Genomic DNA, 17533 nt, shown 5'->3' on the forward strand with positions numbered 1-17533 from the left:
AGCAATACTCTTCTCATCTTAGCGGCTCACAGAAAAAAACCACGCTGAGTGTCCCAGCTCACAGAACAACCCAGGGTAATCTGCATCCCTGCATTCCTGCACGAGATAGGTGCCATTAACCCGAGTCATGGCTAGCCCTTCTGTTGCCACCAGTCTTTCTGCAGGTACCCCATCAACCAAATAAAAGCAGAAAGCTCCCCTCGTCAATCTGAGGATGAAGAGCTCATCTCTGCTTTTAGCTGCACACTACAGGTCTCTCACCCACACTATTCTCCCCCTCATCATGCTTCGAGTTCCAGTACAAACCCCCTACCGTGTCCTCACTGTCATACCCCTGTCCTGTTGTTATCACTCAACCATAAATACATATATTTTTGTCCAAGACGGTTCACAACACACAAAGGCATAAGCTGTCGCGATTCCACTAGAAGAAGCGATCATGAAATCCAGAGGCATCATATATTCACCCGAAGCAACAAAACAACGATGTCAAAACCACTAAGACTAGTCAATCAATGCAGGCAACCAGCTTTTTCTTTTATCTTCTTGAGGAAAAGCTCAGGAAATCTGTGAGGTGCATGATTGCGTCCTACACAGACTTGGGACTGCATGCCTTGGATTTTATGTATAGTACCTTTATCATGAAATAGCTGTGTGAAGCATATCAACCTACTTCTGCTTGAACTGTCTGGGCCCCACCCCTCAACCATCTCACCAACACCCTTGGTACCTGACAACCATCCACCTTTCCAAGTGTTTCTTTGCGTTTGCTATGACGTGTGCTTTTTTTTTTTTTTTTAAATTTCAGCTTCTATTATTTGATTGGCTCAGAAGGCAGGGTCAGAAGTGGTGAGGACTGGAGGCGTTTGGCAAAGCGTCCGAGGGACGGGGAGGGTCCGGTGGGCCCACATCCAGGCTGACACGGGCCTCAGCTATCAGGCATCAGCTGGGTCTCGATGTCTACCCGGCAGATGGGGCACTTCCTGCTTGTGGCCAGCCATTGGTCCACACAGGCTTGGTGGAAGAGGTGCATGCAGGGTAACCTCCTGACAAAATGAAAAAGAACCGTGAGAAGGATCCTTAGCGCAAACTGCTGTGTGTCATATCTCCATACTACTAGGACACCCATGACAAACCACAGCACTTAAAGATAAACCTTGGCCCTTTTTTCCATAATTATGATACGTACCTGACATCTTCTCCATCCTCTAGCATTGATAGACAGATGGTGCATTTTTCATCAATGTCCAGATCTTCCTCTTCCATGTCTATTTTCAGTTCTTGGAGTCTTCTCTGTAAAGACATCATCAGCACAGTCAGTCTTAAAGTCACGTTACACAGGCGCAGGGAAATTTTATTCCAAACTAGTAAAAAATCACATTTCAAATAACCATGAGTCAGTAGTGGCAAAGCAGGACGTGTATAAAGCAAATTAGGTCCAGTCGCGGCACAATAAACACTCACACATTCTCGATATTGTTTACAGCTTGATGAATAATAGAATAGCCCAATAAAGGCACCTGCAGAACATACATAATTTCAACACACTCTGAGTAAACCGAAGATTTTAACTTCCTCACTTTTATATAAGTTTGATTCTGCAGCCTTTGAATAAACATGCTGCCTGAGGAAGGTCCCAATCTCCTGGCATGCAAAGACCTGAAATCTACTAAATTCCATCATAACTTAAACCTATCATAGGTTTATGCAAAAGATTCATTAGCAAGTTTTGCTATTTGAACAACTTCCTTTGATACAGCAAAATCTGTACTTTCTCTTGCCTTTCACATTAAGGAATGTATTTAAAAACCCAAATTTCATCTAATGATGATTACTGGGTGTGTATCTATACATCCATGTCCAAAGCACACATATTGACCCTTAAAAAGTCAAATTCCTCTTTGGACTTTGCTACCAGGAGCATGCAAAACGTCAACTTGCCCCCCGACCCAATTTTAAATGTAATTTTACGTATCCTGGGGCCCCTGTCAAAGTGCTCGGGCCCCTGAATCTGCCAGGGTATCTATGCCCCGCCGACAGCCCTGTTGCAACTGTTATCACGTCAAGCTTGATTTCTCTCCACGTTGTGGATCACTGGATGGCCACTTATAAAATATGTGATATTCCTTCAGGAGCTGCTGACTTATTGATGCCAGGTTTCACTGATTTAAATGTCAAAGCTGTCATGGCGGAAGCTGGCCAGCTGGTTAGCTAAATCAGAATAGCACAACACAGATAAAGTGATCAAGGGATTTTTGCAGACATTTGTTTCAGCAAAAAGCCTGTTGCCCAAGAGGCCGATGTGTATATATTTTATGTGTTACATTTCAATTACTGTAGAAAATCAAAAATCTTTTTATGATCTTCTATAGTAGAAAGCATTATGCTGGGGTTTTGTCTCTGAATGAATGTTTAGATTCACTGTCTTGTCCTTGTAAAATATAATATGCTATATTGCTGACATAAAAAAGCACAGAAATATATCAAGGTCCACATGGAGTAACTGAATGCTGATTTTGGCACTATTGAGACGACTCGGCCACTTAAGCTTGTTCAATGGGCTTCAATTACACTGCGCTTCATCAATCTGCAGCTTAAAATGTCCTATTTCATTTACACTAATGGGCTGAAGATACTGGTAATGACTCGAAAACAATACCCACCATCTCTCTATTTTGTGATGATCGTTCAGTGAACTTGACAGCATTATCTTGACAGGTCTTCCTGAAATCCTTCACTAAAACATTGGTGGTAACCAAGGGGGTACAGTCTTTCATCCATCCCATAATTTCCTATTTAGTACAGGGTCTCAGCAAGCCTGGCACATACCCCAGTGTTACAGGGTACGAGGCAGGGGACACTCTGGATGAGATGCCAGATCATCACTGGGTATACACACACACACACTCACAAACACACACACACAATCACACACTAAGAACAATTCAAAGACACCGTTTGACCTAAATGGCATACCTACAATCCAACACACCCTTGGAGGTGTGAAGCTTAAGTGCTACCCACAGAGCAACCAAGGCCACCCAAGAACCTTTCAGCTTAGATGAAAAAATGGATTCATTTTCTTATGTTCTTGGTGCTAGTTGTGGGACCATTTGCTTTAGTGCACCTCCTCAGCTGAGAATGGATTCTTTAGAATTTCTTTTTAAATTTGATCATACAAAAGTGCAGCATCTCAACTAATCATGAAAGACATGCCTATGAAACATTCTTCTATGAATACTAACTGACATACTGTCTACATTTAAAAGACGATGCTTTGTTTTTTGTCTTTTTTTCCCAGCTAGGCCCAAAACTAGGTGATTATAAAATATCATAGGTAACTTCATTTGGTTTCAGAAACTGTGTACGGCCGCTGTGAAATGGACAGATAAAGTCCCGTCGCACACGTGCCGATGTTCTGCTCACGGCTGACTGAACGAGCGCACATACCTTCTTGTACTTGTGAGGGATGGTGAATCTCTCTATGGTGCTCTGTGCTGCTCCGCGGTTCATACTCCCAAGCCTGTCTTCCAGCTGCAGGAGCTCCTGAAGAGATAAAGCAGCTTATAAAACACGCCATCATGTCTATTGTGGCACTGAATTGAAATTACAGAATTCAGATGCATTATTTTTAGTTATAGCTCTGCCAGGTACGGGGGGGGGGGGGTCATCACGCAGGGGCTTAATCTTAACTGAACCTTCCCTTCACCGACAAGTTTTAGAGCCCCCCCCAGAAAATGGGTGGGTAGTTGCGGGGGGCACTGACAGCACAAATATCCCAGGGGACTCTGACCATGTTAAATTTAAGTTATACACATCAATGACTTTGCAGCAGAGGAATAAATCCCCCCCAAGGGCATTTTGAATTGTGGCATGACTTTAACATTTACTATCTGAACATCCACTATTGCATTTAGCATCGACTGGTTCTCCCAATTTCAGTCACATGACCTTGGGAATAAGGGCTGGCGTTAAGTGTGCCAGTACCTCATAGCTCTCCCGGACAGCGGGGCCATGCCGTGAGGAGTTCAGGCCCTGCAGAGCCAGGAGGTGCAGCTGGGGGTACGGGTAATGTCTGATCTCATGGACCACCTGCAGAGGATACACACACTGTTGTTCATGTTACCGTTTTGTGTTGCAGCTGATCAATAGATCAATGCAAGGTTTCATATACTGTTCTTAACAACTGATGACTGTTTAGGTTCCAAAGTTTTATTTTTGTAGTCACATTGATGCATGTTCTTTTTTCTGTTCTATACATTCGGCATTAATTTCCGCTATCTGTGAAATGTCCTGTATCCTAAAAACATTTTATCTAAATGTATTGACATGTATGGATTTATCAGATGCCAATCAAAGCAACATACATTTCAGAGTGCAGGGGCAGCCAGTCCCTGGATCAACAGGGGGTTAAGAACCTGGCTCAAAGGCCCGAAGATGAAATCACTGTGGCAACTGCAGGATTCGACCCAGCAACCTTCTGATTATAGGAACAGTGGTCTGACCCACTGAACCACACTCACCCACTTCAATTGCACCTTAGGGTTTAATAAGGCTGAAATACGATTGACATGATAAGATAAAGAAAGGAAATGAAAACCGAAATGATGAACTCACCACTTGTGCTGATGAGGGGTTTCTGGGGAAGTGGTGCATTCTGGGAGATGCCAAGTAATGCTGATAGTGCTGAGGAAGCTGCCGCAGGTGATACTGTGGATGCGAAAGGCCTGTGTCCACACTCAGGTCCCTGAGGGGAGAATGCAGCCATCTCTCAAAACCAACCACTGCCTTCCGTTTGTCTGTTTGTTTGTTACTGAGATCTGCTTTGGGGGGGTGGCCTTCTGACCACCACACTGGCCCCAGAAGACTTCTTGGAGTAGGCAGTAGGGGCAGCGATGAACTGTACGCCAATCAGGGACGTGTTTACGGATACCTAAACATCCCCTTGACACTATTTGCACACTGGCGCCCACCCAATATACCCAAATACCCACCACAATGTAAAATTAGTTTTTACCTATATCCCTGCTGAAAAAAACCAACATAGACCAGTATAGCTGGGTAGCAGCATGACCAGCATCATACATGCTGGTTATACCAGCATATGTCGTGTTTTGAGGCTGATGGACCAGCATCATTAATGAAGCATTACTGGTGGACCAACTTCATGTGCAGGAAGACCAGCACAGCTGTGCTGGCCTACCAGCTACACCAGCACCTAACCAGCATAGACCAGAATGGAAATCATGCTGGTCTATACTGGTTTTTTTCAGCAGGGACATGCATATGGTGATATTCAGATACACCTTGTATTTCAGTTTCAGCATTTAGACACTGAGCACAGAGAGGCGATGAACTCCATGCTGATGGACGGTGCAGTGAGCATCTCAGCGCCCTACTTACCAGTCTGTGCCTTCGGCCAGATAGCGGGGCTGCTGCAGCACTGGCTGGGGTATGTGTAGGGAGGTGCTGTAGTCGTACCCGGATCTCAGCCAGTGGGGCTGAAGGGGGACTCGCTCCTGCGTGCGTCTGTGCAAAACAGGGTGTAAATAACACAGGCCAACGCCAATTAGCTGGGAACATTTCAACAAGATAATTTTCATCTTAACATTATACTTTCAAGTCATTATGCAAGATTCTGTGTGAATTTTATCTTGTCATGTTGGCAGCAATACACTGCTGCACCTTCACCAGCATGAAAGGCAATTAAAAAGTAGGTGATTAAAATATCAGACTGCAGGATAAGCTTGCTTTTGTACGTTTGAGTTTGAAGCGTCCGACCTTAAGGTCCAGCTGTACGTTAAGTAAACAATGGCTGGGTGTCATCTTGGGCGGCTTCTGCTCTTTAATTATTTTTTAAAAATTAACGATCCACCAGAAGCATGGCACAGATTTCTTTCTATAATAGTGCCTGGATAGGCTGACTCCCACTGACAGAAGGAGGGGAAATCATGTTAAAATTGGCGGGGGTGCGGATGTGGCTTACCTGGGGTGTGGAAGGATCCGCCGGTGCTGAGCTTCCAGGAGCTGCTGCTGAATGAGGTACTGCTGGTGCAAGGCCTGAGGTAGGAAGTGAGGCCCGGAGAGGTCCTGGAACTGGGGGGCGGCCAGGGCGACGGGCGGCTGGAGCTGTGCGGGGGGCTGGTGTGTGGGCGTCAGGCCCGGCTGAGGCTGGCCTGTATGGGCCAGGGGGAAATCTGTGGACATCTGGGCTGGGGCGTTAAGGTGGAAGTGCCGGCAGGAGGTAGCATGACCATGTTGATGTTGCCTGTTGAAATGAGCCCCTAGAAGACCAGTGAAATCCAGTCAAACAGAGCAGTGAGCCTGCCCTCACTAACACTGCCGTTTGCCTGGCTCTTGTTCCTGGTTCCTTGTGTATTTGTGCTCTCGCCAAGCAGTCGACCCTGCCTTACCATCATTCAGTCATAACTTATGGATCATCGGCTGTGAGACATGTACACTCGTGAAAACACAGGGACACACGTGTCAGGAACATCAGTGCTAGAGCATATTGTGTGCAGGGCTTCCTGGTAGATGGGGGTCAGTATTCAGCTGATAAGAGACACATCTGCCTAACCGCTCTCCCCCACCCGCCCAAGGCAGGGATTGGCCACTGATGATGTTGCTCATGCCAGTCAAACCTTCTCTGCAGCGACAGAAATGGTGGAGAGTGACACACAACTGGCAGTTTGCATGAAACGTTCAATGAAAGGATTCATGTGCAAATGTTTAAGGACATTGTAGGTGGATAATTTTATATGCATGAATGTGTGCTCTGAGTCTTTAAAAGAAAAATAAATTCACTGACAATCCACAGGCGGGTTTCACAGAGCCATCCCTGTGAATTATCACTCTAAATCTCTGTGGTTATCCCTAGTCAGGTTTTCCAGAGCCATCCCTGTGAATTATCACTCTAAATCGCTGTGGTTATCCCTAGTCAGGTTTTCCAGAGCCATCCCTGTGAATTATCACTCTAAATCTCTGTGGTTATCCCTAGTCAGGTTTTCCAGAGCCATCCCTGTGAATTATCACTCTAAATCTCTGTGGTTATCCCTAGTCAGGTTTTCCAGAGCCATCCCTGTGAATTATCATTCTAAATCTCTGTGGTTATCCCTAGTCAGGTTTTCTAGAGCCATCCCTGTGAATTATCACTCTAAATCTCTGTGGTTATCCCTAGTCAGGTTTTCCAGAGCTGTCCCTGTGAATTATCACTACGAATCTCTGTGGTTATCCTTAGTCAGGTTTTATAGAGCTGTCCCTGTGAATTATCACTTTGGATCTCTGTGGTTATCCCTAGTTAGGTTTTACAGAACTATCTCTGTGAATTATCACTCTGAATCTCTGTGGTTATCCCTAGTCAGGTTTTCCAGAGCTGTCCCTGTGAATTATCACTACGAATCTCTGTGGTTATCCTTAGTCAGGTTTTATAGAGCTATCCCTGTGAATTATCACTTTGAATCTCTGTGGTTATCCCTAGTTAGGTTTTACAGAACTATCTCTGTGAATTATCACTCTGAATCTCTGTGGTTATCACAAGTCAGGTTTTACAGAACTATCCCTATGAATTATCACTATGAATCTCTGTGGTTATCCCATACTGTCAGGTTTTACAGAGCTATCCCTGTGAGTTATCTCTCTGGATCTCGAGCTCAAAATCTATGTAGTTTTTCCCATCAAAAGTCCTGTTTTACTCAGCTGTCTCTGTGAATTACCTCAGAATGTCTGCGGTTACTCCATTGTCAATCCCATTTTATAGAGCTGTCTGAGGTATGTACTTTGTAATTCTCTTGGTACTGTTTCAGGTATTGTCAGGTTTTGAGTGTAGTATAAATACTGATGCCTATTCAGTGTTTCATTTAAATCTAGGTTATCATGTCAATTAATGCAAGTATATTGCCTTCCAAGTATATTAACCCTGCTGTGTCTAATGGTAATACAATGGCTTTATTAAAGTCAACGCACAATACTTTGATGAATGCTATACCAAAATGTCTACTGTGTGGGTTTTCATTTGGAAAGCATGGCTTCCAGAGGGAACCTATTATTTTGTCGTAATATCGGAGTGAAACATAAAGCTGTCAGGTCGTAACTGTTTTTCAGAACATCTATCAGCATTAAATTTGAATTTTTTCTCATAGAAACACCCATTACCTCATAACAAGTACACCATGTATGTCAACAAGATCAATCATACCTTAAAATGTGCTAATTTACCTGGGATGCAGAATTTTCATAACTCATTTCTTAAGAAGGTTTTCCGCCAGAAAGCAAATGTTACATGTTTTTTTTTCATTTAAAAAAAGAAAAGATGGCGACGGAAAACAAAATGCTGGTTTATGTGTCACAGGACCAACAGCAAACCAGATTTTAAAAAAATGACTGAATGTCACCGTAACAACCATGTGACAGAGGCTAGGGTGTCAATAGTCAATGAAGAGCCCAGGAAATGAGTGTATTTCTATAGACACATTGTTATTGTTCATGGGCATAACTAATATCTAACACCAGAGTTCATCATGTTATGTTTGTATCACATTGTGTTTCTAGCAATGGAACACAGAATGAAACCATAGCACTACAGTGTTCATCAAAGATTTCTGAAATGAACCACACAAGGAAACTGACCCCTAATTAAATAAATACCCTCAATAATTTAATAATTTAACTAAGGTTCAGCACTGGGATGCAGCTGTAGACTGAATGTCCGTCTCTGATCTCCACACTGACCACAGCTTATGAACCCCCCCCGCTGAAATAATGATCTAAAATAAACCTGGGAGAGGGTGCCACAGCCCAGAGTTCGCCCCCATGAATTGTACACTGTTCCTATTCACAGAGAATCCCCTTCACCCTTGGTGTCAAGCACTGGGTTAGTTATGCAAGGAGACACGACCTCAGTGCAGTTTGTCGATTATACGGCTTGTTTGCAGATTAGTTAGATTTCCCAGTTTCATTTCTTTTTGTAAAACTCTAAATCCTTAATATTTTTTTTGCCAGAAAAATGGGAAGAAATTTTGGCAGAACTGAAAAAAGTGTGGAGAGAAGTGCAAAAAACTGTCAAAAATGCTAACTACAAAATCATAAATTGTATGGTTATTAATAGTGCATTAAGTTATATTATAAAATAATCCCAAATGCTGTTTATGGAAATAAAAATTCCCTGTTCATTCAAGGCTTAAATTAGACTGGGAACAAAAGTGAGCTGTATCATTTATAATCTAGAATTCTGACTCTTTCTGTCCTGGATTTCTACAATTAAAACCTGTGTGAGGCTGATCACCATGTATGACTGAGACTATCTGAGGTATTAGTGTGTGAGACTGATCACTGTATGTGATATCACTGAGACTACCTGAGGTATTAGTATGTGAGGCTGATCACTGTGTGTGATATCACAGAGACTATCTGAGTAATTAGTGCATGAAGCTGATCACTGTGTGTGATATCACAGAGACTATCTGAGTAATTAGTGCATGAAGCTGATCACTGTGTGTGATATCACAGAGACTATCTGAGTAATTAGTGCATGAAGCTGATCACTGTCTGTGATATCACAGAGATTATCTGAATAATTAGTGCGTGAAGCTGATCACTGTGTGTGATATCACAAAGATTATCTGAATAATTAGTGTGTCAAACTGATCACTGTGTGTGATATCACTGAGACTATCGGAGTAATTAGTGTGTGAAGCTGATCACTGTGTGTGATATCACCGAGACTATCTGAGTAATTAGTGCATGAAGCTGATCACTGTGTGTGATATCACAGAGACTATCTGAGTAATTAGTGCGTGAAGCTGATCACTGTGTGTGATATCACAAAGATTATCTGAATAATTAGTGTGTCAAACTGATCACTGTGTGTGATATCACTGAGACTGTCTGAGTAATTAATGTGTGAGGCTGATCACTGTGTGTGATATCACCGAGACTGTCTGAGTAATTAGTGCATGAAGCTGATCACTGTGTGTGATATCACAGAGATTATCTGAATAATTAGTGTGTCAAACTGATCACTGTGTGTGATATCACTGAGACTGTCTGAGTAATTAATGTGTGAGGCTGATCACTGTGTGTGATATCACCGAGACTGTCTGAGTAATTAGTGCATGAAGCTGATCACTGTGTGTGATATCACAGAGACTATCTGAGTAATTAGTGCATGAAGCTGATCACTGTCTGTGATATCACAGAGATTATCTGAATAATTAGTGCGTGAAGCTGATCACTGTGTGTGATATCACAAAGATTATCTGAATAATTAGTGTGTCAAACTGATCACTGTGTGTGATATCACTGAGACTATCGGAGTAATTAGTGTGTGAAGCTGATCACTGTGTGTGATATCACCGAGACTATCTGAGTAATTAGTGCATGAAGCTGATCACTGTGTGTGATATCACAGAGACTATCTGAGTAATTAGTGCGTGAAGCTGATCACTGTGTGTGATATCACAAAGATTATCTGAATAATTAGTGTGTCAAACTGATCACTGTGTGTGATATCACTGAGACTGTCTGAGTAATTAATGTGTGAGGCTGATCACTGTGTGTGATATCACCGAGACTGTCTGAGTAATTAGTGCATGAAGCTGATCACTGTGTGTGATATCACAGAGATTATCTGAATAATTAGTGTGTCAAACTGATCACTGTGTGTGATATCACTGAGACTGAGTAATTAATGTGTGAGGCTGATCACTGTGTGTGATATCACAGAGACTATCTGAGTAATTAGTGCATGAAGCTGATCACTGTGTGTGATATCACAGAGATTATCTGAATAATTAGTGTGTCAAACTGATCACTGTGTGTGATATCACAGAGACTATCTGAGTAATTAGTGCATGAAGCTGATCACTGTGTGTGATATCACAGAGACTATCTGAGTAATTAGTGCGTGAAGCTGATCACTGTGTGTGATATCACAAAGATTATCTGAATAATTAGTGTGTCAAACTGATCACTGTGTGTGATATCACTGAGACCATCAGAGTAATTAGTGTGTGAAGCTTATCACTGTGTGTAATATCACCGAGACTGTCTGAGTAATTAATGTGTGAGGCTCATCATTGTGTGTGATATCATTGAGATTATCATGGTTCATGGTATCAAATTTGTGAATCAAACAAGGAAACTGTGGATCATGGAAATTATATTTTCAATAAAATAATAAAAGGTTGTGTTTGCGGTATGATACATTTTAAAGCCCAAGTTAGGTTTAATCTCATATATGTGTTTGCATTGTCCTGATTCACTTTTAAAGGACAGTTTGTGTTTCCCTTTTTAATTCAGACAGATGGTCTTTCTGTCTTCTAATGGGTCAGAGCTCCTGACACAGGTCACTGTCCAAACACAAGCCAAGTGCCATTGGCAAACACTGATACTGATTTCTAGTTTCATGCTTAATAAGGGTAACATTAAATCCCAAGGAATTACAAATTCAATATAAATGGTGCAGGTTTACTAAAACCCCATTACTGCAGCGATGGTAAAGTACCAAAGCAAGGTGACGAAACCACCAATATCCAACTTCTGTTTGTAATTGCAGATAACAGTATCTGGTAAACAAATAACTATTATTTTCTGTTTAGGACTTTCAATCATGTACTGTGGTAATATAGGTGTTGAGAGGGATTCCCTCAGGGATCTCGTTTCCTCCCACAGAGCAGAGACTTGCATGTATCCTGCGACTAAGTATGTGAGTTTATGCTCTGTAACAGACTGGCATTTTGCTCCAGGGAATCCTCTGCCTTGTGCTCTGTCCTTCCTGGAATGGGCTCTAAGCCCCATGCAACCATGTACTGAATAAGCAATTGGAAAATGGGTGGACATTTTCGACTGTTTTGAGGTCTTATTTGCAAACGAAAAAAACTCAATTGTGTCACTATGACATGGTCGTTTTCAACCAACCACAAGAGCAGAATGGCTTGGTGGCTCAGTGGGTGGCGTCGTTACCTCACACTTCCAGCATTGGAGGCCTGAATCGTGCCTTTACTCCTTCTGGAAGGTGAACGGTCTATCAGGTTCCTCCCTCAGTTTGAAAACATGTAGGTAAAGGAATGGGTGTCTTTAAACCCATAGTGTATCTGTTCCATAATGGACTGGCATTCTGTTCAGGATACACTTAGACTGCCTGGAACTGGCTCCTGGCATATGCCCAGAGGTGTAGGAACTGGAGGGGAGACGTGTAAAAGGGGTTCTATGATCTAACACTATTTGGCTAATAAGTGCTGGTGAGATTCACCAGCAATATCAGACAAAAGCATATCAGCTACAGAATGAATTTTCTGATGCAGAAATTAAATATGGAGACGTAATAGAATAATAATGCAATAAATGCAATCGAGGTACAAAAATAATTATTCCATCTGTTCAGTTTTTACTGCACTACCTATCTTTCAGTTAGTGCTGGTGCTTGTGGTCAACCAATCAGCAAATTTATCACTATAAGTAGGGACTGAAACAAGGTTCTGGAACTAAATCCAAGGAGCTACCGTTCCTCGCCCAGGCTCGCCCGCCGTCACATGATGGTATTCCCTGAGGCGACCATGTTGTTTTATAATCACATGATCAGCGGCTAGTCAACGCCAAGCTTGAAGTTGATTAGTCTGTGCGACCCCAAATGTATACCTCCCCATTATTCAATTTGGCTTCATTCACCCCCCTCCCGTAAACAGACCTTTGCCTTTACATGATTGTTGTGGCCCCCAATATCAAACTTTCTCCTACACCATTGCCTACACATGATCCTAACCAGGACAAGCAGCTTGAACATGGATCGATGGGTGGATATTTAGGACAGTCTCCCAGTATGAAATCTTAAATGCTTTTCCAGGAGTATTACAATGTGTTTTTTTTTTTTTTGCATGCTCTGTTGTATTTAAAAAAACATCAATAACAGCAATCCTGGCTTTAGATGTATACATATTGAAATAATTATGTTAAAGTTAAACTGAGTAAGAGGAGTCAGGAGGCAGATGAGAAATCGGTTTGACTGCCAAGTCCCATGAAAAAAATGCTTAACTTACATTCAGGGACAAGCAGGCAATTTCTCTGGCTATTAATGTGACCCATTATTAGAGCAGGTTGAATTGGCCAATGGTGCGTGTTTGTTCAATGTCGATTTGCATATCAGCTCTTGACTGAATACTGCAATTGCAAATGCCGAGCCCTGAGAGGACATTACTTCTGTTGCTGATAAGCTAAGCAGCTCAGCTCCTGGGCAGGAACGCCTCACCCCCCCAGATGGCTGCGACTCTCCAAAATGCAGCTTTTTAATCTGCTTAAATACCCTCCTGCCTCATTCCTTCTTGTGCCCCTTTTCTGGTTACTGATTGGAAGCCACTGTCCAGTCTGCAATGCCATATCTTCGTCTTGAAAAATAGCACAAAATTTAATACTAAATCATTATGCATTTCAGTTTAAATTGTGATTCTTCAAAAAACCTTTTTTCAGATAATTACAATGTCTAATGATCGTGCATGTAAAAAAATATCAGGCTAGCAGTTGTAACGACTATTAAAATGGAAACTCACAGGTAATATTGAAATAGTGAGTAACTTAACCATAGCTCATAAATGATTCAGCAGACGTGCAAGGCAGCTACAGAGCAGGTCCCGGTGCTGCTGTGCACACACCGCTGCTGCAGCGACGCTTATTCCGAGTATGAGGTCATGCTGTGGTGGCCATGTCAGTAGCCAGCACACCATGGGCTTTCTTCATTGCGCCAAACTTGGGCAGCTTCCTGTCACGTCCATTTCAGTTCTTAAAGGGACAGGACCATACATTTGCCCACCCAGATACTGATAGGTCTATTTGGACAGTAAGACAAATGCAAACAAGCGTAAAAAACAGCATTTCTAAAATGAAGGCAGCAGTATTTATTCATAGATAATTTGCTAGATTCATCTTTTTGCTATTCTAAAATGTAACCTATGTAACCAGATGTGTTTAAACTTCCCAAAACTGTAGCGTACAGATGCACATGGTTTAATCCACTTGACTTTTAAAAATATCTACAACTAATATTGTACACTTTGAAAATGAAATAAAATGTTCTGATGAAAAGCAACATGGAATACAAGTGCACTTATGAAGTAAAATGTGAAAGTCTTCTATGGAAAGTCTGGTCAACGCTGCCGCAAACTAGCTGAAGTGACAGTATAACGATCCAATATAAAACCATACAGAGAAAATGTACAAGTGGAAACCTGGTACAATAGTTATATAAAGCATACAAATATGCCTTTTCATTTCCATAAATTAAGAATATGCAACTTGAATGACTGTCCTGATGAAGTAGCGCAACAACACATTCCATTGCTCGTTAACTACTTTTCAAAGCAGAAACTTGAACTCCACCAAAATCATGAGCTTAGGAAACAATTTTGAAACACTTTTTTTCTAATCATTGGTCTACCTAAATAGCCCTAAACCACAAGACCTATCTAAGCAATTATTGAATATGAAAATTAATTGCTTTCTTAAATAAAGAAGCATATCCTGAGAGAAGCTCTCCCATATCCCTCCCATTCCAGCACAACCTGCAACAAGCTTTGGAACATCATGCTCCTTTCCCAAAACGTTCCCCCCACAGGACAATACATCTCCATCGCATTCCATTACTATCACCATTGACAGGCAAATCAAAGCTTCCATTAAATAAGAATAAAACATTTTAAATAACAAGCGTCAAGAACCATCAAGCATGCTAATCTAACTCATTACAAAGAAAGCGCTCGGCTCACCAGTACAGACACACAATCCAACATACATTTCTACATAACGGCAACCTGCATACGCTATTAATCATACGCTCTTTCTAAAGTGCTTATTTACTCCACGGCTGCCAGTGTTGCTGAAGTAAAAATCATTTTAAAAAGCCCTCAAAACAGCAGACATCTCTAATTACACACTTACATATTAAGGTAACACCAAAAAAGGCTCAATTTTGTATGTTCTAAGACTTTAACATCAGGTTGAATTTTCAAGTGCCTCTGTAGGAATTCCATTGAAATAGCCACTGGTAAACTCAGAGAAGCCCGATATGATGGTGAAGGCAGGGAAGTCGACTATCTTTGTCCACAGCAGGGAGAGGGAAGGGGGGTGGGGTAAGACAATAAATGGAAATCAGCAAGAAGCACACTGAAGGTTAAGAAAAATACTATATTCTTTATTGAAAATATTAGTATTGTGGAACTGTGTCATGATAATTCCATGCAAACAAAAAATAATAAAACACAGGACCAAAGCCAGGCTTATCATGCTTTTATAGGGTTAACAGAACAGAAGCAACATCGAATGAGCTCATGTGTCTCGCTACAGCCCATTACAGTACAGCTGGGTACATGTTCTCTACAGAAAGATTACATTGGAATTTTATATTCAATGTAAAACATAAAAATAATCCATGATCATGCATTAAACCCTAACAAGAACAAAAAGAGAACCACAACCAAGGCATAAACTTTAAATATAAATATATGTATTCTAAAAGGATTTCTACTGCAATGCAGAAACTATAAAGATCCCTGTGAAATGGATAGCATTTCGTACTTTGGGGGAAAAAGCACAGATTTCGGACTGGATAGAACCACTAGGGAAATATGGTGAAAATCATGATTTGAGGTCTGCCAATTTTTTTTCTCTTTTTCATGTGGATGAATTGGGGTAAACAAGAACAGGTTTATGTCAGACTGTTTAATCATTGACACAGGTGCAGTGTACCATCCTATTTGCAAGGTCATTTGAGACACCAAACGAAATATTTTTTTGGCAAAGATTATTTGCTATGCATGTTAAATTAAGTGAGGAAAAAGAAGAAAAAATAAAGTTTGAAATTTGCGGTCGAAATTGAAGTCGGATCGGTACAATGCATCTTCAGCACGGTTATGGAAACAAAATGTGAAAGAAAAGTCTGGGTGTTCAATCAAGGGGTGCCATGAACGTACGCAAAATGTATCCACTTTACAGGAATTTACAGCAAAATGTAGCCTATTGCGACCGGATGGGAAGTACACAGTGACATTTGTATTTATAGGGATAAAATGCGTTGTTATTATTATTAATTATTATTATTATACAGCAATTTGACAGAAAGACAAAAGACGTCCTAAAGGTGGTGTTTAGAGTCATCCATACGGGAATACGGGCTACTCATTTTCAATACCAATGTCGTCTTCTGATGGAAAGAGGAAATGGAGGGGATTCACAATACAGCTAAATGCAGAGAGTAACAGGCAGAGGCCACACCACACAGCCAGCAGATGGTCATAGCTACACAATGGAGGGGCGACACAGATCTGATAAATGCAGAATGTAGAGCCAGCCTGGATACTATGAAACAAGGGGAAAAAGAACAGAAACAAGGCACTGTGAAATCACCAGTCTGATGCACGGGGTGCTTTGCGGTGTTTCGGGGCTGCGGGGAAGCGCCTCGCCGTCGCTCCCTGCCCGCTCCGACCACACTGCACCGGTCCCAACTGCATCCTTAGCCTGGACTAAGACCCGAGGCTGCTTTAAACCTTTTTTAATCCCTAGATCGCATGCACTTACCTGCGCTTTTAAACGCTAGTCAACGACACGGCTCTCCTGCGCTGCTACAATAATTCCACTGAGCCAGAAGCTTAGCCCTTCAGGAGCGACGCCGTCCAGCTATTAAACCTCCAGGGTACACCCAGCTGGACGGCTCACCGTGCTGTGCTAAGCGCGTAGCCGGCCCGTGCTATTCGCAGCAACCCAAACGCGTTTTAGCCTCCTCTCCCTTTTTAATGTAAGCCAAAGGTAACATAAGTAAACAAGGGAAATAAACGTAGAAACAATACCTCTATTTCTCACCGAGCCAAACACGGGAAGAACCAGATATCCGACATGCACTAGAACCATCCTGGGAACCTCTGTAGGTGCTGTGCTCTGTGAAACAGACGGGCCATGAAAATGGTCCCTTCCAAACCCCCTCCGCGTTCAAATGTGAACCAGATTCTGCAGCTGCTCCGCACACAAAGGAAGACCGAACCAAGTGCTGGACGCCAGGGCTCCGGTGCAGCGAGCCGCGCCTGGCAGACTGCGCCCGCAAAGCCCGCCCCCCATCACTGCCAATCAGCGTTACGGACAGGCTGTCCCAACCGCGCTGACGAATCAGAAAGCGGACTTAAAAAACACCGCCCAATAGTATCGGTCTTATGCACAGGGGGCTCGCCTTGGCCGTACAAGTCTATGGCAAAAAGGCATTTAGAAACCCCATCTGCCCTATTTATGATTTATAACCGATTCATAAACTGTTTATAATCTGTATAACAGCATTAGAGGCCGGGCCTTCTCCTATCCGCATTTCTACTATATGCATATTTACAGACAGCCTGTGCCAACCATACAAGCGTAGGATCAACATCATTTGGAAAACCCTCCCATTTTAGCGCCAGTCAATTTAACGGACAACCGGCCTGACCATACATGTTTATGGCAAAACGTCATTTATAAATCCCACCCGTTTAGTGCCAGTCAATTTAACGGACAACCGGCCTGACCATAC

General features: G+C 42.2%; 1 protein-coding gene across 2 annotated transcripts; it reads right to left on the reverse strand.

Annotated features, from left to right (window-relative positions):
* Positions 1 to 721: 721 nt before the first annotated feature.
* Positions 722 to 17155, reverse strand: ark2cb (arkadia (RNF111) C-terminal like ring finger ubiquitin ligase 2Cb). Of its 2 annotated transcripts, none has more exons than XM_023836646.2 (8): positions 16827 to 17155; positions 5987 to 6284; positions 5404 to 5529; positions 4618 to 4747; positions 3988 to 4092; positions 3451 to 3546; positions 1190 to 1293; positions 722 to 1046 (listed from the first exon to the last, which is right to left on the reverse strand). In XM_023836646.2, the coding sequence occupies exons 1-8, from the start codon at positions 16885 to 16887 to the stop codon at positions 929 to 931; spliced, it is 1038 nt and encodes a 345-aa protein (XP_023692414.1). In that variant the 5' UTR covers positions 16888 to 17155; the 3' UTR covers positions 722 to 928. The 2 variants fall into 2 exon arrangements, with proteins under 2 accessions (XP_023692414.1, XP_072562210.1); XM_072706109.1 differs by having other exon boundaries at positions 16840 to 16919.
* Between the last annotated feature and the right edge of the window lie 378 nt (positions 17156 to 17533).

Source organism: Paramormyrops kingsleyae, chromosome 2 (genome assembly GCF_048594095.1).
Source record: "Paramormyrops kingsleyae isolate MSU_618 chromosome 2, PKINGS_0.4, whole genome shotgun sequence".
Taxonomy (NCBI): Eukaryota; Metazoa; Chordata; class Actinopteri; order Osteoglossiformes; family Mormyridae; genus Paramormyrops; species Paramormyrops kingsleyae.

Coding starts and splice junctions, on each gene's coding strand:
- ark2cb (XM_023836646.2), bottom strand. CDS start 16,887: ATGGTTCTAGTGCATGTCGGATATCTGGTTCTTCCCGTGTTTGGCTCG. Junction 5,530..5,986: donor CGGATCCTTCCACACCCCAG/GTAAGCCACATC, acceptor TGTTTTGCACAG/ACGCACGCAGGAGCGAGTCC. Junction 4,093..4,617: donor ACCCCTCATCAGCACAAGTG/GTGAGTTCATCA, acceptor TATCCTCTGCAG/GTGGTCCATGAGATCAGACA.